This window comes from Haliaeetus leucocephalus, unplaced genomic scaffold (assembly GCF_000737465.1).
Source record: "Haliaeetus leucocephalus isolate CR32 unplaced genomic scaffold, Haliaeetus_leucocephalus-4.0 Scaffold189, whole genome shotgun sequence".
NCBI classification, from domain to species: Eukaryota; Metazoa; Chordata; class Aves; order Accipitriformes; family Accipitridae; genus Haliaeetus; species Haliaeetus leucocephalus.
This window is the reverse complement of record NW_010972625.1, coordinates 169,502-190,269: the sequence shown is the minus strand read 5'-3', so window position 1 is coordinate 190,269 and position 20,768 is coordinate 169,502. Positions and strand designations below refer to the sequence as shown.

At 48.1% G+C, this 20,768-nt stretch overlaps 1 protein-coding gene across 1 annotated transcript; it reads left to right on the top strand.

The window, feature by feature from the left end:
• Nucleotides 1–1,087: 1,087 nt before the first annotated feature.
• On the top strand, nt 1,088–11,814 carry LOC104830413 (UAP56-interacting factor-like). The gene is given in 10 exon segments (XM_010565269.1): nt 1,088–1,872; nt 1,875–1,950; nt 1,953–2,165; nt 5,511–5,653; nt 7,662–7,789; nt 8,632–8,716; nt 9,143–9,183; nt 9,270–9,344; nt 10,019–10,130; nt 10,877–11,814. Coding segments are annotated over 10 exon segments (1,392 nt in total). The 5' UTR covers nt 1,088–1,449; the 3' UTR covers nt 10,973–11,814.
• Nucleotides 11,815–20,768: the final 8,954 nt, after the last annotated feature.

Below are 20,768 nucleotides of genomic sequence, written 5' to 3'. Positions count from 1 at the left end.
AAAGTAGTTTGTTCATGGTCCAGATACTTCACCTTCCAGTGCCATCTTTTAAAGAGTTAAAAACACTTGTTGAGGTGGGACATAAGCTTTCAAAACCCTGTCAGGTATACTCTGGATACTGCAAGTGGATCATCACTTCCTCTGTGTCCCTTGTGCTCTCTCTGTCCTCTCTCGTAAAACACAGCAGTTTAGTGCAGCTCAGGGGCTGTGCAGCTGGTTACAGCAGCAGTGCCTAGGGAAGCACCCAGAATGCTTGGCTGGGTCCGAACTGGTGAAGCCCAGTGGCAAAATGTCCTTGGGAGAAATTTTGTGTGATCTTCTCAGTGCTACTAATATAGTTTTAAACCAAAAGTGTCTAAATCACAGGGAAAGTAATTGGTTGTTTCATACAAGCTCTGCGCCTTGGGAACTGCATTTGGATGGTGTCTTGCAAAGAATGCGAGAAACATGTCATAGTTCATGGAAGAGCTCAGTAGAGTACATTTTCAGAGCTGCCTAGTAAGTTTGGGTGAGGGGAGTCCAGGGACATTGGCAGCACATCCCGGGTCAGTTTTGCTGCATTCAGGCTGTTTTATACCCCTTTTGGGGTATAAAACCTGGTGGGGTGGCGATTGGGCTTCAGAGGCGAGAGGCAGCTGTGCCTGGTCCCAGTGCTCATACTGCAGCAGCACAGGAGCGGGCTGGTTGCCCTCCGTCCTGTCTGCAGAGAGCTCTGCAGGGTTCCCAAAATATCTTACTGCTGCTGGCAGTGGGGCAAGCATGAAAATCAAATCGATGTGTTCAATGTGAAGCACGAGAGCTGGTTCCCTTGGTGCGGTGTAGACAGGTCTATACGGGACAACCCAAGTTTTGCAGGGGAGAGCAGGCATCCCCCGCACAGTCCTCTTGTATTTGGGATATTCTCCCTCTCTGCTTCACCAGACAATGGCAAAAGCTAAGAGGTTCTTGCTCTGTGGTTGACACATCCTTATCCAGCTGTTTCTAGGTTAGCTATATTAAGTAATTAAGCAGGAGCATCTACCCCAGATAGTCAGAAAATCAAGAGTTAGGTCCTGAAGACTGTGGAACTTAAAATACAAAGTACTGGTGATATTCATTGTGCATGTTGCATCGATTTGCTTACTGGTTTTTGAGCCATAAAGGTTTATGGCTTCAAGCTTCATCTCATACCACCAAGGGCTAGAAACTTGCTTTGTTTTTTTAAAGCACTGAGGAAAGACATGCAGGTAGCTGACTCCAGGAGATGGGACTTGAAAAGAAACCGTCCTGCAACCGCCTGGTGAGCCACGAGTGTTTGCAGACCATGATGTCACCTTTCTTGACAGTCACTCTGTACAAGTGAGATTCCTTCCCCACAGCCCTCACATCGCAGCCTTTACTGCACCAAGCTTCAGTTCTCCCCTTTACAAATTTAGGGGCTAGGGGAACATTCATACCACTTGTGTTTGCATGACAGTTGAGCAGCATTTTTGTTGTTTATACATCAGGGACACGTCCTCTGCACGGGGCAGCGCCCATGTCCCGTGCATGGCAGGGGGAGCGCCTTGGAGCAGCCGTCACAGCATGGCTGCACCCATGGGTGCTTCTGCCCATTCTTCCCCCTTTGACCACCTATCCCGCAGCCTTCCAAGTCAGACCTTCTCAAAAAATGTTCTTTGCCCAGCACTGAGCTCCCAGTGCCCCTGCAAAAAGATATTCCCTTATGCTTGTGGGAAATCTGCAGGATTGGATCCCTCGGTGGGACGTGAGTCTGAAATCTCTGTCCTGCACATGGTGGATACGTGCTGGATGGTAGCACATTTTTAAATAATTTGCTGCACTCTAATCTCCAGCCTGCAGGAGCCGAGTAAATTGATCCTATACTTTCTGAGCTAAGCTTAGTCTTTTATTGTTCGGCCAGCGTAGCTTACAGAACCGCAAGCTCCATTTTTACTGCGGACAATTGCAAGCACTGAAAGTGGGAATCACTGTTGGTAGAAAGTGCAGGTTTTATGGGTTTCCCCTTTGCCATTTCAATCTAGATGATATCATAAAACGCCACAGGAAAGAGCAAACAGATGCCAGCGCTGCAGGGGATGGGCGAAGGCAGCAGGTCAAGAACAGGAATTCGGCATATGGGTATGGACGGCCCCGTTTCCGCGCCTGGATGCAGAGGAATTTGCAAGGTAGGTGAGCGCCTTGGGATGGTGGAGGCCTGCCAAGCTGGAAAACACATTTGTGTAACAAAATACAGCTCTTAAATCCTTCTCCTGTCTAATTCCTGTGTGCGTATAAGATGTACTCGGGGTCTGAATAGCTTTTCTGTCTGCAACAATGGAATATCAGGGCCCTTTCAGAGCATAAATTCATCCATTTCTCTCCCTTCCACCCTCTCATGAATTACTAATTCAAAGTGACTTAATATCTAGTCTCTATTCCCTTTTGGCTTTGCATATTTTAATTATGCCTCTTCCTAATCCTCTTTTTCCCAGAACACACTTAAATTACCCCTTCAGTAACTGTCTTTGATAGCTCAGTTATTGGAGCTAATTTGTCTCTTTTGCCAACCATGCTATTTTTATGATGAGGTTTTTTATACTACCGAGTGATCTCACACTAATCTATGTTTGGTTGTACTAGCTTTTATCTACAAAACCAAAGTGACCTGCTGCATGAAATGCCATCTCTATCAAAATTTTGCTTTTTTTTTTTAACTACTGCTAAATCACTTCATTGAAGATTTTAGTGACATTTTGCAGCAATGTCATTGCAATCTTGCCTTGGAGTGCCAATGGCACATCAGGCCAGTGGGATTGCTAGGAGCAATCCTGCTTGTCTCCGGTCTGCCTCCCACTCTCGTGTTCTTGGTCTCCACCACATATTGCCTTACCAAGAATCATTCCAGTTCAAAACAAAATGATGATAATTGCCTTTTGCAAATTGATTTTTCTGTCAAAAACACAGGCTTTGATATTCTTCCACACTCAAGTGACTACTGCATGCAGAGTCAAATAAATCAAACAAAATATTTTTTTAGCTATTCCTTAGAAAGGAGAACTTTTCTGTTCATTTATAGATTTATTTCTGCTAGTCTTAGTATTTCATAGGTTTTAACTGAATCTGAATTCAGCCCTGCCAAGTGCAGAGACCCACCATGCTGTGTGGTGCTGATGTCAGTAGCAATTTTGGGAAGCTCAGCACGACTGGGAATTTAGCCCATAATTCTTCAGGGGCTGAAATGCAGTCCCTTCTGGGCTGAGACATGATAACCATTGTCAAAATGACGATCAGAACAGCCCAGCACTGTAATGACAGAGGCTGGAGAAGGGTATTATGCTTATTAAACCAGCAAGAGAATTCGTGCAAGTTAAGTGCTGTTATCCCTCCTGGAATATGGCTTAAACCGTCTCCCCAGTGGGGGAAAGATGATTTTTAATGACAAGAAATTTGAATTTCAAATATCCTTGGAAAAAGAGTCTGTCAGGCATCGGGGCTTCTCCCCAGACTGGACTTGCTGGGCAGAGGTGCCTCTTGGCCAACACAGGTGTGCTCAGCACCAGGCTCTGAGCGTGCACCCAAACACGGTGGGGGTCTTCCCCGGCTGCTGATGCTGTGGGGTTTTATTCAAATGTTCTTTCATTACTAAATATTTGCCAGACTTTTTGCAGAGATGGAGCCTCCCATGTGTCACACTTCAGGATACACGTGACGGACCGAGGCCTTGGTCCCCAGCTGGTGTACACGGGGTACCCCTTGGAGGCTGATGGCTCCGGCATTAGTTATTTACACCGGCTGAGGCATGCCTGAGTGCACTGCTGAGCAGAGGCTCTCTAATGCAAACTGACTGACAGGGGCATGATTTTCCAGGGCTGCCTTTTGCATCAGTCCCTCCCATTGCACCGATGAAGTACCAGGAAAGGCAGCTGAGCTCGGTCTGTCTTGCCGCAGAGGAGATGCCCTCCCCAGGGTGCAGAGAGGTGTGTTGCAAGGTTTGGTGGCCTGCAGGAGAGCGGTCTGGCAAACGGGCAAGAGAGAGGGGCGAGCCCAGGATGGGCATTGAAGGGAACAAGAAGGGGAAGAACAGACTGTGGGGACAGAACCAGGAGGAGAGAAAGGGCTGTTAAACACAGCGAGACCACATCTGGTCAAAAAGACACGGATTGCCAAAATTCAAGTGTTTGGAGAGGAACATTTACACACCTGCGCTTCTGCGGTGAGAGGGCATTGTTTGCAAAGAAAATAACGACTGGCCCCACAGGGCCTGTGAATAGTATTGCATTTTTGTGAGTGTTCCCAGCCAGCATCTCCGGCCGTAGGGATCGAAGCAACCCCGACGTGCTGTTTGGGAGGTGCTTCCCACGGGTGTGCCCTGGTGCCCTTTTGTTTTAGGGCCAGAGCAGCTCAAATCGTCTTCACTTGTATTCCAGTGTAACCAGCCCACACTGGCGCCGACCGGTGTTACACCCTGGGGCTGGAGCCTTCATTAATCACTGCGGTGGTGGCCTCTGACAGCGATGTCACCGCTGCCTCAGAGCACTTCATTTCTAATTGCTCCAAGTCATTATAAATTGTTGTGGTGTAGGAGTCGATGGTATAGGATCAATACATGCATCTAACTGCTCTGTGGTTGGTACCAGGGAGGTTCTGCTATATGGTCCAGGGTTTAACTGCAGTCTTGCTGCCCTCTGCCATGCACTGCTTTATGCCTGATTTATACACCCCTCTGAGTATGTCCGTACGTTTCACTGGTATAGCGACTCAGAAAATGTCTACTTCGTTATGACTACAGAAGTTTATCATGTGGAGTAATTAGGCTTCAATACACTATGCCTCCATCTGATGGAGTGCTTTCCTCTCGCTCGACACTTCAGCACACCTCAAAATCATAAACAGGCTTAGGGGAAAACGTTAAATGCAAGATGAGCTGTTGGTGTGTATGTTGGTGTGTATGTACTGTGCAGTTACGTAAAACAGCAGCAGAAGGTGCCCCCTTCAATATATGCGGTAAGGATATGTCAAGCTGAAAGAAACCCCATATATATATAAAAAAAATTGTGGTCCAGTCTTCACTTATCAAGTGCTATAATGTGGGCACTCAGAGCTATTCCAGGCTGTTGTGGCATTGGCTTCTGGATGCTTGAGTCACTTGCGTATCTGTATCAAAAGGCTTTTTCCATTTCACAGTTGATTCATAGCAATGTGAAGTCTGACAACAGATTGACAGGTTTCCTGATGTGAGTGTTCCTGCCTTTATTAGGAATCAGAATTGTGGAAGGCTTTTCTATATTCTTTCAAATCAAATAATGTGTTTGTCAGTCCTACATATAATAAGAATGTTAATGAGACGTTGGAAAGATAAATTATTTAATATTCTGCAAAATTACTTTTCTGGAATAAATTGATGTGATTCTTGCATCACTAGTTATGTAGATACTCCTATATCATATTAAGTTAACTTTGTAATTAATTTGCAAAACTGTAATAATAAATTGAGTTTTTAAGGATGCTAAAATAAGAGTTTATTTTTGTAGGACCTAACCGTTTTAGAAGAGGGTTTGGACAACAACAATATAATCGAAGGCAGTTCAGGAATACTGTGCCCGGTCCCAGGAGAAGACCAGCTGCTGCATTAAATGGAGTGAGCCCTTTAAATCGCCAGGCATCAGCTCAAGAGGTAGGGTGGTAAGGAAGGTACAGCTGTTCCCAAATGTCATGTAGAAATCTGCTGGATTTTATGATCCTGGATCACCCCAAAGGAAAATCTACATACATAAAAAATTTACAGGCACCATCTTTTATATGCCCATGCATAGCATTTGCAGGCATAGGTAAGTACAGACACATATGCATATAAACCAGCAATTTTCCAGTTGGTTTTATAAGCTTATGACTTGGCATAATTTTACTGAATCGGTTCCCATGGGTTTTACAAACAAGATTTTTTGAAAATGTGTTCTTAAAAGATTTTAAAATATTTCCATAAAAACAAATTCCATGTCATCTCATCTTACTATTATCGTTTAGAGGAGGTATGCTAAGATTCACCATTATTTGTCCTCCACCCAGAGCATTTACCAAGGTTCAGTAAAGTCAAAGGACAGACTGTTGTTGACTTCAGGTGGCTTTGGTTTAGAGACATATTTTTGACTAGCAAGTGGGTATCCCCTCCAGAGACACTGATTCCCAGTACTGTGATAGCCATGGGTCAGATCGCCCACGTGCTTCAGTGTAAAATGCATTTTTTTCATCCATGGCTTTCCCTTTTTCAAGTTTAAATGTTTAGGTCTTATCTCTGCTCAAAAACACTTTAAAAAAAAAGATTGAAATATTTTCATTTGGGTTTTGAGTTATTTTTAAGACTCAAGAGATTGGAAGGAAGGTACATGTTCACCATTAAAGTAATTCTTACAGCTTTCTTCTGAGTGTCACTAACATTAAACTGGCTTGGTGTAGAAGGTGGTAATCAGGCAGGTAGATAGTCCTCTTTGAGAGGGGGTTGTTTTTATCCTCACTGATGGAAATTCCATCAATTAGGAGGTCACATATGCTCAGTAAGCTTTTAAAAAAACACCGAAGTGGCAAACATGATGGCAGATTTAATGGCTGTGTCCTGTGGGTATAAGAGAGCCCTAAACTAAGCATGCATGTGCATGGAGTGTGGTTATTCCTGAAAATAAAGACTGCGATGACTCAGATATTGAGTGTGGCTGGGTATTAACAGAAAGTAATAAGCAGTTGCTAGGAGGCATAATTCTATAGTAGCTTCCATTTTGCAGAAATAAACCAAGTGGGAAGAATGTGGAAACACATCTCAGTTAGTGGGTAGTAACAGTGATGGTGGTTGTCCCACAGAAATAAAAGTCTGTGGCAATTTGTATAAGTAACTGCAGGAGGACCTATGCTGCTGAGGGGTCTTCTGATGTGCTTGATGCTTCAGGGCTTGGACTGGGCAACGTACGTGTCCAAACAAGAAAGAGTCAATGACCGAAAAGAAACCTGAGCAAAGCTATAATGCTAGGCTTGTGCGAGATTTGCACTCCATGGACTAATCTTTTTTTGTATTTCTGCACTATTAGAATGAAACATTCTTCCTGGTACTTGTAGTTTCATGCCCAGGAACCAAGACACACATACTGATTGTTGACAACAGCGTATACTAAGTCCAAATGTTGAGACTACAGCAACACTGCTCGGTAGAAATATTTCTGTCATAGATACAAAAGACCATGGAAGAGAACAGGTTTTAACAGATCTAGCGAGGAATCAGTTTCCCATCATGAAAATATCAAAGGAGGAAAAAAAGCACTTGCAGAGCAGGGTTGTTCTGTTGCAAGACTGCAGAAGTTGCAAAGGAATAACAGTTGGGAATGAGAATAGAGGGAATGCAGAGCACAGAGCATGGGGCTGAGCCCCCTTTGAAGCAATTGCAAGTGGTGCTGAACGTGTCCAAGAGCAGTGAGGGAACCTCTGCAGTGTCAGCAATCGCCACCTGCACTTAGGAGCAGGCTGGATTTCCTCCTAGACAGAGCTATAGAAAATGCCAAATAAATGCACCCGCTTTTCAGGCAGCGGCAGTCGGTGGAGGGAAGGGCGGTTGTGTGCTGTCGCTCGTGCTCACTCCCTCTTTGTGCATTGAGATTGCAGGACGGGTGGCAATTGCTGAGCTCTCGCTGCTTTTTCAGGGCAACAAGAACAACGATGCTTTCGCCAAAAGCAGCAGCAGCGGGCAGCCAGAGGGACGGCGACGGCCACCCCCAGGGCCCAAGAGATTTAGAGCAGCTGCTGCCAGCACCAACGCCCCAGGGAGAAGGTAAAATCTTTGGTGACTGTGGGCTTCTTTGGTTTTCAGTGATTCCTTGTGCAGCTCCTGGGGCTCTGCTCTTGGTCAGCTGGGAGTGGCTACAGCTGTCTCTTCATGCAATGTGAGAAAAATACCCTTGGGTATGTTAGGAAAGCACCTGGAAATAAAATAGCCTTATGCTGATAGTTCATAATTCAGGTATTCGATCTGTCATTTTATTTTAGAAAGCACGGAAAATGTGACCTTTGTCTTTTTATTAAACTTCTCCTCTGTCACTTTGGGGAAAACTTTTGAAGGGTGAAATAGCATTTCTTTTCATAGAGCCAGGAAATACAGACTCCAGCCGTAAGGGATAGGCAGGGAGAGGGAGTCTGTCCTGGTGAAGGGCTGCAGGAGCAGACGCTGCACCCCAGGAGCTGTGACGAAGGCAGGCTGCCGCGTACTGGGCACAGTCTTGCTGCCTGTCTCATTGTGGTCCTTGTGTTCTCCGAGCTCAAAAGGAAGCTCCGCTGCAATCCCATCTTTCTCTGCTTTGAGTAGAGCAGGGACTGAATGACCTCCAGAGGTCCCTTCTGACCAAATTTTTTTCTACGGTTTTCTTCCATGATTTTTTTAACAAGCAGAGTTCAGAACAAACACAAGCTGTTGTTTCATTTGAGCAGAAAAACGAGTTCCTCTGAAATCCTTTGCTGGCAAAAAAACTTGTTGGGCTGAACTTGGTAACGCACAGCCTCACTTGCTTCTCATACTGCTTTTTAATACCACGCTGGGTTAGGTATTTCAGCATTAAACTTTAGGAGAGACCTGGCATCATATTCACCTATGTCCTTTTCTCTCTCCTCCTTTATCAGCAGGCCTTTCGTGCTAAACAGGGGACCAGCCTTCCAGCAGAAGCGGATGCAGCAGCGATTCTCCAAAGCCAACTTTCAGAGAGGGGTCAGTATCGAGACTTTTTTTCTGCAACATGCTGATGGTGACAAACCTTCAGTTTTACCAGCCTTTGCCCAGTTGTATCTTTGCTTCCAAAAGTAACTGGGATGACTTTAACAATGAATATATTCCTAGGAAAGTATTTGCAGGACAGGCAATTTTTAATGCAGCTTAATATTCTGACAGCTGGAAAATAAAACCTGGGCAGGTGATAAAAGTAAACCTTGCAGCTTATACAGCAGCACAAGCAGCGCAAAGTTAAGCCACCCCATACAGATCGCTGTGCCAGCAGGAAACCCAAAATTAGCGAATTTCTTGACAACGTGCAAAGAAAGCGCTATTCAGATATACCAAATGAAATACTGGAAAAGGAATCATTGTTTCTGAGAGCTAATTCTTTAAGTCATTTTTTTTAAATATATTTCACAGCAGATGGATGCTAATGGAGAAGGGAAACCACCAAGGATGAGAAGGTAATTGGTGAACAAAGGCATGCTGCAAACATGACGTGCTCTTTCATGCTCGAATTGAAGCTGGATACATCTCCCTGTCTCGGCAGGTGGCAAGTGAAACCCAGCCCCGGAGCAGTTCTGACGGTTTCTGTGGCTAATCCCCAGGCGGGCCAGACCGGCGCGTAAGTAAATGAGGTGATTTGTTAGGATGGGAGCCCTACAAAAGCCATTGCAAATCCTTTTAGCATTATTGCAGCTTCGCTTCTTCTATTAGAGTGCGCAATGAATGGTTCAGGCCCAAAATGGTTAGCAAATGATGTCTCGTTCCCTTCCTGGCATATCTGAAAGGAGACGGTAATTACCATGCGGCTTGTTTGCTATCCAGAGTAAGGAGAAATGGAAGTGCCAGCAGCGTGTGGGAGGTGGCAGGCTGGCTGTGCTCGCTGTGAGGTGTCGCGGGGGAAATGCCGCACGCCCCGAAGCGACACTGCATGCTTGCTGTGTCAGAGGAGTGCAGACGCTGGGAGGGGGCGGCTTCACCCCTGGGCTGAGCCAGTGCAGCTGCTGGACCCGGCACCCACCCAGGGGTAGAAAGAAGGGTGGGTGAGGGCATTTGGCATGTCCTGGGTGCAGAGAGCACCCCGTGATAGCCTTGATGTGACACAGTCCCCAGTGCTGGAACTCTGCCTGCACGGCAGCTCTCCTGGCACCCTTCAGACTCTCCCAGGCTGCCGTGAGACATGCCATGGGATGTATGGGGCATGCGGGTGTCTCCTTTACTCCTTGCTGGTTTGCAGACGATAGGAAGCGAGCTGCCTTAGCATCCTGAGTGACTTCAGATCTGTGCTTTCCCCAGGCCCGGATCCAAGCGCCCATTCCTGCGAAGCCAGAGGCCCCCGCCGCGGGTGGCCAAGCCCCAGCCCAAGGGAGTGCTGCTGAGATTCAACTTCCGTGCGATGGCCAACCAGGTAGAGGATTGTCGACAGGACAGGCAGCACCTTGCACCCTGCAGCAGCCCTGCCGCTAAGCTGTTAACATCACGCTCAGGTTTTTGGGGCTGCCAGTTGGGTTTATCTAGCATAACCCGGGAGGAAAGTCCTGTGGCCATGTTGGCTAGGTTGCTCACAACACTGAAAGCACCTGAGAAGACTATTCTGCAACTACAGACTCAGCCCAGTTTTCCCCACTCTCTTGGCCCTTCTTGGCCTGTCCATGTGCTTTCTTGGAGCGGGGAGATGCTGCTTGTGAGTGGTCCTGGCCGGGGCGGACCGTTTCACTGTCGGTGCTCCCCACTCCTCAGAGACACACAGCACTTCTGGGCTTTGCTCTCTCTTTGCTTTGGTGACCTTCTTGGTGCCTTGTTTTATGCTGAAGTATGGTCCAAGAGCCCTGAGGCAGGTCAGAAATCCTGCTCCACCTTCTTCATTGCCGGCGTTTCTTGTCTGGACGGTTTGGTTTTACTTGATGCCTTGTGCTCAAATGCCATCTGCTTGTTCCTGTTCTTGCCGAGGACGCCCAGTGTCTTGGGGCTGGGAGGTTTTCCAGCCACACACAGTCTGTCGAGCTCCTTGTCTCCGTGTGCTGAGTGGTTTAATTGACTAACTGGCTGTGAAGCACCGTCCTGACTGATGGGCTCTAATCAATACCCTGCTACAAGTTTGGTCATGCTTTGCCACGAGACGTGGGACTGACTCGCTCTCCCTTTCCCCTGCAGACCAGCCTGACGCTGGATGAGAGATTCTCTGGTCTGAGGAATAAGAGGCGCTTTACAGCAGCCAGGAGCGCCGGCCGGACAGTCACCATGCCTTAGCACTGCATGCTCGTCACAGGGACTGCCCATAACAGTCCAGGCCCTGTAACGGGCAGCTCAATAAAACTCGATAGATTTCCTCTGAGATAGCTAATTTGGCAATGTGCCGTCTCCTTCCTTACACACAGAATGAATGAGCGATTGAGGGCAGGGATGAGGGAGGATGAGAGTTGGGGCCAGAGCACAGGGCAGGTGGGACATGAGCAGGGTGGTGGAGGGGGATGAGCGAAGATGGATTTGCTGGGAGTGCTCTGCAGGGGAGCTGTGGGGCTGGCACCAGCCCTGTCCCCCTGCCAGGGCACCCCGTGCTGCCTGGGGTGACTCCTGCAAGAGGGAGGGGGGAACATCTCCAAGCCATACCCAACAAGCCTTCCCTGTGTTGTCCCATGGGTGGGAAAGGGTTGAGGACACTGTGCCTGCCTGCGTGGGAGACAGAGCGGGAAGTGGAGCATGTGCGGGGCTGAGGGACGTGCCCCAGCAGTGGCACCAGTGGGGATGCTCCAACTGCCCATGTTCCCTAGCATCCATCTGATTGCCCCATTTGTTGTGTGTGCAGGCATCCCTGCCCGGAGGTTTGCAGTGTAAGAAAGACCTCTCCATCCTGAAAATGTCTCGCTCTGCCCCAATAGTCAGGCCTGAGCACCTTGCATTTCTCTTTGGTTTGCTGTGCTGTTCTGACTGCTGCTGCTGGCCCAGTTGCGGGGATGGGGTGAGACGTGCCGTGCCATGCCTCTGGAGTGACTGTCCTCGTTGCGGAGCACAGACAGGCTGCCCCAACCCAAATCAGGTTTTCCAGTGCTGCATTAGGGATTTCATAGGTGCAGCTCCACCCATGCTCAAAGCACTGGCACAACTGAACTAGCAGCTGCAGGAGAGAGGCCAGGCTCCACAGCAGTCTGATGAACATTGGCTGAGATGTTAATGAGGTGGGTCTAGACATTTGTTAATGAAGCCCTGCACCAACCGTGAGTCACTGGTCCATTCTCCATCCACTGCTGTAACCCAGCGCTGAAAGTGCTGGACACAGCCTGTTACTGGGCTCCAAGCTATACTTATTAAAGTAAATATTTGATAGACTGCTTTACATTTTACACTGAGCATCTTTAACAAGAGACTGGACTCGATGTTGATTTTACAGGAATGTGTGAAATGTTGTTAGTTGACGTGGTGATGTACGAGTCCAATGCACTGAATAAAAGACTAACTTGTCAAATGTCACCTCTGTTTATTTCCCTTCCTTCAACAGGCTTTTGGTGCAAGTTCAGCCTCGCAGCGTGACAGTGCGGGGCACAGTACGCGTGGCTGCATAGGCTGCTGCCTTGGTGCTTTGGGGGAGGCCGTGGTCCCCATCAGTGCCCACCCCCAGGCAGTGGGGCAGTGGCCTGGCCATGCAGGCAGTTTGCAGCTCACAAAGCTGGCTCCAAAGCACAGCCAAAGCAGTGGGAGGTTTTCAACAGGTATTGTGTAAAATCTTTGCTGTGATCTCTTTTGCCTTTAACATTATCAGCAAAATTATCAGAGCAAACCTGGCTCTGCGTATGTCCAAATGAAAACGAATGCAAACTGACTTCCAGGTTAATGAACTCGGGAGGAGACATCACCGCTTCATGCAAATGATCTGGATGTTATGGAAGATGAACAAGAAACACTGTCACAAATGGCAGTATCCCTGATTTCAGTTGCGCCTCCCCTGTAAATATTGACAAAAGATGGTAGACTTGCTAATAAAACCTGATCCCTTCTTAAACCAGCTTGCAAAGGGATGGAGCCGTTCAGTCCTGAAAGAACAGCTGAGCGTGCAGCATCCCCTCAGTGTTCAGAGCATGCCCTGATCCTATGCTCCAAATAAACGTTTTTCAGCAATCTGTACCTTATAATTTTTTTAAGTACTCCTTAAATAAAATTGAGGGCTTAATGGTAAAACCCACTCTTTTCCTAGCTTGATTCCCCTGCCAGGGCTGGGTGACACTTTGCACGCAGCAAGAGCCGGAACAGGCTTTACACAGAAAGGGCACTGAATTTATAAGTAGCAAAAAAGCATAACCGTCGTGCTAAAAACATACCGGGAGAGGGCACAGAGTCAGTTCACTCCAACAGGCATAAAATACCCCTGAACTAAAACCAGGGGATAATTATCTCTAAAATTATGCCTGCTGCCGTGCCTCGGGCGGACTGCTGCGCAGAGCCCGGCTGCTGCTGGGGGAGGGTGTTTGCGTGCGGCAGCCCAGCCCGCTGCTTCACCCACCGCCCGGGGGATGGGTTCGTCCCCCAGCGGTGCCCGGTGCCCGGCTCGGCCCGGCCCGGCCCGGGTCTCCGCTCCCCTCCCTTCCCCTCCCCGGGAGGTGGCAGCAGGCGGCTGCGGGCCGAGCCCCCCGCCGGGGCGGCTGCTCTGGGGCTGGGGCCGGCGGCGAGGGGCAGCTCTGCGACCCGGAGAACGTTTCTGCTCTGGTTCAGGCCAGCCAAAGCCGTCTGCAGGGTAACACCTCTGATGGGGGCCGAGAGGTTTAAGAACGTTGGGGCAGCTGTAGGGGGCCAGAAGAGGGTCCCCGTAGTGCGGTCCAGGGGAGGGGGGACACCAGCACATGCGGGTGGCCCCGGTCGTCACTGCACTGACCCCACAGTACCGGTGGTTTCTGTCCTGAGCCACTCGTGTCACTGTGTTTCACAGCATTTGGTGGGGTTTTCTTCCACTGATGCTTTTTGCTGTTTGCTTTCTCACTACTTGTCTATGCCTCCAATGGCCAGCATTACAAGTGAATGAACATTGCTTTACGCCCTTTGTAATTTATAGACCTGTACTGCGTTCTCCCTTGCCCACACCTCCTTTCTAGGAGAAGAGCCTCGGTGTATCTACTCGTCCGTGGCCTCGAAGCTGATCCATCCCTCTGGTCACCTTTGTACCTTTCCTAGCTCTGCTACATCTGCCTGAGAGAGCAGGGCTGAAGCAGACACGATATTTGAGATGGATTTATACAGAGGCTCTGCTTTGTTTTCTGTTCCTCTCCTAATAATTCCTAACATTCCAGTTGCTTTTGAACCCAGAATAGCCACTTGGAGCAGGAAATGGTAAGGCACATTTTTACTGGTTTAATGAAACAAGTTTCCAGGGAGCGGTTTCTGCAGAAGCCAGTCTCGCAGCCCACATATTGGTGGTAGAGAGGGCACCTGGAAAGGCTGGCTGCGAGAGGACAGCCCAAGGGTGCACTTTCCCATCTAAGCTGACGTTCAGTATTTTCTTAGCTGTTCATGGGATGTCTGGTTTGATGCTAAAAGCTACCTTTAATGAACTTAACAGATAGGGGGTAGAAGGCCAGCTTTCCCTGCGAATTTCCCCGTTTGTCAGTTCTTGCTGATTTTAGTGTCGTATGACCGGGAGAAGATATGCATCAGGTTACTCCCCAGGATTTTGGGGCACGCGTATTGCAAAGCTAGCACAGGGCAGAGTCCTAAAGTGGTGCCCCAGGAGCAGCATGGCAGTAGGGGCCTCAAGAAGAAAAATGTGTGGTTTGGGGCAGACCCGTTGGTCAAATCCATCCTGGTAACAAAGCAGCAGCCAAGGCATCACACACGGGGGCTGGCAGCCTCTCCTGCATTGCACAGGGGTCCTTGCACCGGCATTTTGTCAGACTGGCTGCAAAACGGAGTCAGGCAGGGCAGGAACTGGCTGCCCGGACTCAAAGGTGCAGGGGGAAGCATCAGTGGAGGTGGAGTCCACTGTCAGCAGCAGGAGTTGTTAGTTTTTAGGGGTCCTTGGAGGGACTCAGACAGCCAGAAACCACAGACAAAATATTTAAACAGAAACCTGAGATCCAAACAGCATCTCAGGCACTGCAGTTCCCTCAGGGGCTGGGATAAACTGAGCTACAAGTAGAGCATTCGCCAGGCAGCAACCCGGTAGAAGAGTGTCACAACAAGCTGAGAAAAGACATGCAAACCCCTAGACTGAAATGTGAGGGGTGCCCCAAACTGGACCCCAGACAGCCAAACAGCCTGGAGGGGGGAAGCAGTCTGTGGAAGGTCGAATGGTACTTTACCAACTCACTTATTTCCAGAAATCTCATATCATTTCTGAACAAACCAGCGTGCTACCCCATCACAGCGCTAGGTGAGAAAGGGATGTAGGAAAGTGCTACAAACCTGAAGGATTTACCACAATTTCCTAGAGGACCAGAAAAACTTAACAGCATCCCCCCAGACAGCACTGGGCAATCCCAGCCCCTCCAGTTGAGGTGTTGCAATGGGCAGGATGCCCGGCTTTCACGGCTAGCCCTGCTCCAAGCCAGCATTAGCTTTGTCAGGAACCCGCGCCCCACGCTAGGTGCAGAAACTTGGCTCCGCTTTGTACCCTGGGAAAGGGATAGTCTCTTTCCAAGTTCAACTAATAGGCCTTTAACTTCCATTTGCAAGACAGAGAGTTATTTTTCCCCATTGCAGGTTGCATTTGCTGAAGTCTTATTCCCACTGTTCATCTGGATCAACTCTGACCACTTTTATAGGCAACATAACATAAAGTGCTAAAATGTGGAGGCAAGACGAACAGAAAAATCAGATTTGGGCTTTATCCACTCAAGACCAGAGGTTTAGGATTTAGTATTAAGCCATGTCCTAAAGCAGATCCTTCCTAGCTATGTCAGGACTGCTGCCAGCTTTCATGATTTTACTGAAAGTCTTGTGATGTTTAATGGTGCAAGTTAAAACCCCGGTTCCTGGAGGCAGGTCAGGAGGTGAAAATCTTGGCTTGCCTGTATTAAAAGTCAATTTGCCATGCTGTGGCTGTGTGGGGAAGACTGTGACCCAAGAGTAACTTAAAAGCTTGGGTGTCAGATGCCAAAAAACCAAGGAAACTCTTAATTATTTTTCTTGAATGTCATGTTTAAGTCAAACTCATGATGTTTGGAGCTTGACTCGTGACTCTGAAACGCTCAGAGCAACGGCTGGGCCAGAATTAATCCACAGTCATGTCTCATTGTGAATGGGAATCTCTGCCACCACCAGCACTTGGAGACCTTTGTACTCACATTCCTCGTTGCGGCAGCACTTTGTTGCACTGCAGTAATAGCCCCAGCTTGTTGCAGAAGCACGTATGCCTGAGAAACATGAGATTTGCTCTTTCCATAGGTCAAGACTGGAGAAGAGGATGTTCACCTCTAAATCACACCAGGCTGCAACTATTAACCCCCCTCTTGCCTGGCTCCAAGAGGAAGACGACAAGGTGCAGGTTCCCCACCCTGTGCCTTCAGATGAGCAATGGCACTGTCACTCTCCTGCCACCCATCGCCGGAGGCTGAGGATATCCCTGACTCTGGCCATGGATTGAGGAGGTGTACCATGGGATGAAGATGGAGTGTGGTGACTGGCAGGACCTCCAAGGGGAACCTAGTCTGGGATGGGAAGTGAAGCCAAGCGCCGAGGAGGGAGGGAGGCTGCTTTATGTTATCTATGAGTTTATTTGCAGCTGGTAACATCTCACCCAGCTGCTCCAGGAATAGAGCTTTTTGTCATTCTTGCTGGCAGCGTTTATAAACCTTGTGGAGCCTACTGTGTTACTAGCAATGCCAGGAAAAGGTGAAGCTCTGCACATATTTTGTCCTCCCAGTGACTGTCATTGGAGAAATAATGGGCTGCCAGAGCCAAGGGGTTTGGCAATCCACAGGACCTGGGGCAGGCAGGCTCTCCCTCCCCTTCTGCCAGGGGCATCTAGCACCCCCTGCTCTGAAGACCCTTCCTAGCTTCAGTTTTCCAGCCTAAATAAGTTTGTGGCCATCTCTGCCTGTTCTTGAGTCACCCTTGTCCTCTGCTGAAATGGCTTTCCCCTCCCTGCTGTCCTGTGTCCCCCCAGGAGTGTATAAAGGGAGAAGTCCCTTCCCAGCCTGCATTTTGCTGAGCACTTGCAGTTGCCTTTTTCAGCACAGCCCTATTAAGAGTCCTTCTCAAAGCCCACAAATAGAAAATTCCCAGTCCTAACATCCCATTCTCAAATGCACCATAGCTGAATAAGTTGTCTTACCTATGAGACATGAGAAAGGCTACTGCCGTAGATGGACAGCCCTTCAGTTTTTGAATTTTTCATAGCTTCATGCAAAAACCCACCCCATGGATGCCCTGGCAGTGCACCAAGAACTTCACTCACCGAATGGCACTCCTGACGCCATGTGGGGACCTCACATCTCTTCTGTGTCATCCCATGGAATGCAGCTCTGATGGGGAGCACAACCACATAACCAGTCGAGACAGCAATGTTTAACACCAATACTTTTGCACCACACTAAGTCAGCCTTGGCCAGGGAGGTATCTGCAGGAGCTCGTGGGTTTCACACTTCCTCTGGACCTGCAGAGAGCACGCATCCCAAATTCAGATTTCCCCCCTACCCTAGACCTGGCACAATGATTCATCTGTGCATTTGCTTAAAGGATTTCACTGTCGACCAATCCAAGGTTTCTTTGTTGACCACAGTTAATTTTGGTATGCAGAAAATGCCTGGGTAAAGACAGGAATCTAGCTGCAGTTTCAGTGTCTGCGAGCTGCCTGCTATATATTAACAACAGACTAAACAGCTCTTGCCAGTTGAGTCCCCGTTTCCATCACTACAGTTTTGTAGTTATAACACTTCTGCAATATGGAAAATAACTTGTGAAAAACCTTACCTGAAGAAGGACTGAGCTGAAACATCCTTAGAGGTCTGGGTCTTCTCTGATAACTATGGCTATGCAGGAGCCTGTGGGTTTCTTAGCCTGCATGGATTCAGGCTAGGGAAAAAAATATGGCCTGACATGCAACAAGCCTTGGCTGTAGGATACATGGCATGGCTGAGGGTTTTCTCCCTGTAGGAAAGACTGAGGTCAAATATTTTTATTTGCATATTAGTGGTGATGGAAGTTGCTTGTGTGCAATGAAAAGAGAACACAGTCCAAACATCTAGAGACTAGAACAAGATTGATTTACTTTTTTTTTGCATAAGCCTTTTTTTTGCATAAGCCTTTTCTTTTGCATAAATTGTCCAGAACTTGCTCCTTTTTCTGAGAAACTGCTATCATCTGCAAAAAATTTGACGAATTCCACCTCAAAACAAGAATGATGCAGGGGAGGCAGATTCCTCAGGGATCTTGGTTCCTGGAGAAACAAACCCAGCCTTTTAACACTTCACCAGCTCTACACGAGGGGAAAAAATATATGAATATATGTTTGTTCCCCTTCCTGATGGCACCATCAGGAAAGTGCCCTGCTTGGACCTTGGCATCAAACAGCTGAGAAGGGTTGGGGAAGATGGAGAGACTGCAAGAAGCAGCGAAAAGGAGGCAAAGCCCTGTGGGAACTACGGAGATCTCTTTTGCTCAAGGGGGGACCGTCCAGCTGCTGGCACAAAGCTCGCCTCTGTTGTGTATCTGTGTTCCCTGATCACCTCCTCCAAGGCTTGGAAACCCTGGCAGGGGGAAGGAAGCTGGTGAGACAGAAGCATTTTGCACCCCATCACAGCCATGAAACACTGGAGGGTGCATCTGACTGTTAGCAAGTGCCAAAGACACCCTTGTTCCCAGGGTGTTCTCAGGCAGGGAGTCCCCAGCACTGTCTGAGCATTTGGATGACCAGCACCCTGCTTGCTGCAGCTTGTGGTTGCAATCCCTGTTAAGCAACCCCAGTAAGGGAAAAAGGGAGTGTTTGGGGTTGTTATGTTTCTACAGCAATCCAGAAACATACCCACCAACAGCCCCAGGTATGGCTACGCCTGGTCTGATTCTGGAGTTGCCCTGGATTTAGTGATGGGTATGTAGAGCCTCGTTGGGTGCAATGGATCTAACACTGCATTTAGAAGCACTTTGATTCATGCTGTTAAATGTGCCTGGTCATGAATCTATGATGCAAATGAACACTACAGCACTTCTGGAAGGAAAAGGGACTTTTGTGTATGGCATACAAGATGTTCTGGTGATGTATTTATATCAGCTCCAGCAGTGTTCATTAAAATAGACAGTAATTGCAGCACTTTTAAAGCAGAGCGATAACAGAATGTAGCCACAAACAGAATGTGAAAATGTAGCAACTTCCACCCAGCACCTAGCTTTAATGCAAGGTTTTATCTTCTAATTAGAGTGCCCAGTCACATCTTTCTATGTGTGGTTGTCTTTGCTTGAAAATAGGCTAGGTGGTACAGATCGTATGTATTTAGAGAAGTGCATTTTTATATCCGTTTCAAATTACAAGCTGCGTCTTTGCTGAGATGCTCTCTTACTAGGGCCAGCCAGGAAATAAATACTCAAAATGTCATGAATTGAGGGCTAACTGGTATACCAGTGGGGTAGGCAGGATTTCTCCAGGCAGCCATGCAGAGCCTAGGCAGGGCCAGGGCAGAGTTTTTCCTGTCTCTGAGCCATCCTGCCACAGTCTGTGTTAGAAAAGAGCTCTGCACAGACTGTGGTACACACACAGACCATAATGCATGCAGCTGCTGACCACACTTCATCTCCTTTAACTAGCTCCTCACCTTCTCCTTTGCTCTTGATCCATCCCCATGTATGCTGTGAGGACCTTGACCTCTTTAGCTGCTATGCAGCTGGTCCTGGGCAGAGTGCAGTCCCTGCTCCGGCACAGTGCTTGCAGTGTCCTGGAAAAGGCAGAATCAAGCTCATAGCATAAAAGTGCCCATGGCTGCTGCCCACCCTGGACTTGTCAGGCCCATGCTCCACCAGCCTGACTGCTGTCATGGAGGGTTTTACTGTGATGGAGTCGTCAGAGCCCAACTCCATCCCAGATCCATGTGCAGAAAACCCTTGCAGAAGTCTCCAGTCCAGCACTTGCTCCATCTAAGCAGAAATCTTTAGTATATTTGCCTGGTTGCTGATTTGTAACTGGGTAATTTCCTGCTCATCTGGGCTGCTGAAGACTTTGGCTACCTCAGGGCCAGACCCTCTGTTATCTCAGCTGCTGGTGTCCTGCTCTGCTCAGCCACACACGTCGGCAACTTCCAACCACCATGGAAAGCTGGAGGGAGGTCAAGCTGAGAAAGCCTGGTGCTGCTAAAACCAGCTCAGTCATTCATGATACCCAAAGACGTTTCCATCAGAGACGGCTGGCTGGGTGATGGAAGGGCTGTGGGAAGTTATTGCATCCCAGATGTACACCACTGGCTAACTTGCAATAAACTGCCAACAAAACAGTGTTTTTCCTTGAATGCCCTCATGTGGGTCTCTAGGAGCAGCTAGAAAGCAGCCATCACCTACATAGAAAATCCCTACAGATGACAGAACCAGGAAAGGGAATTCTGGATTTCATTCAAATATTAAACTTGATCACTTTGGTAGAAAAGGTGGACAAATTACATTTTCAGCTCTTCAGGTGAACCTCCCCCTAGCTCTTGAGGAGAACTAGAAATGTTTTCATGAAAATGATGTGTTACATCAAGAAGCTCTCACTGCTGGGAATAAAGGAGGTAAACATGTTTATAGGGGTTATTTATTACGTACCAGTGTCCTGACAAGATAGGGGCTATTCAGACTTTTTTCCGGTTCTTGTGTATACACTAAATCAAGTCCCAGAACCATTCAACAATTTGTGGGCTCCTTTCCACATCATATCAGTCTCTGCAGGTGCCATTATAACAAGTGTCCCTTCCAACAGCTGCTATTGTCTGTGCCCATCTGTCCTCTCCTTCCCCATAGTCTCTGGGAAATGTAAGCTGTAACTCTGGATGCGGTGAAGGAAAATCTTTAAAACGTTTTTCAAAGAATATTCAGCAAATTATAGGAGTTAATGTGACCTGTATGTCAGGGTCAGATGGGCTGAGAGAGTCCCTGCTCAGAG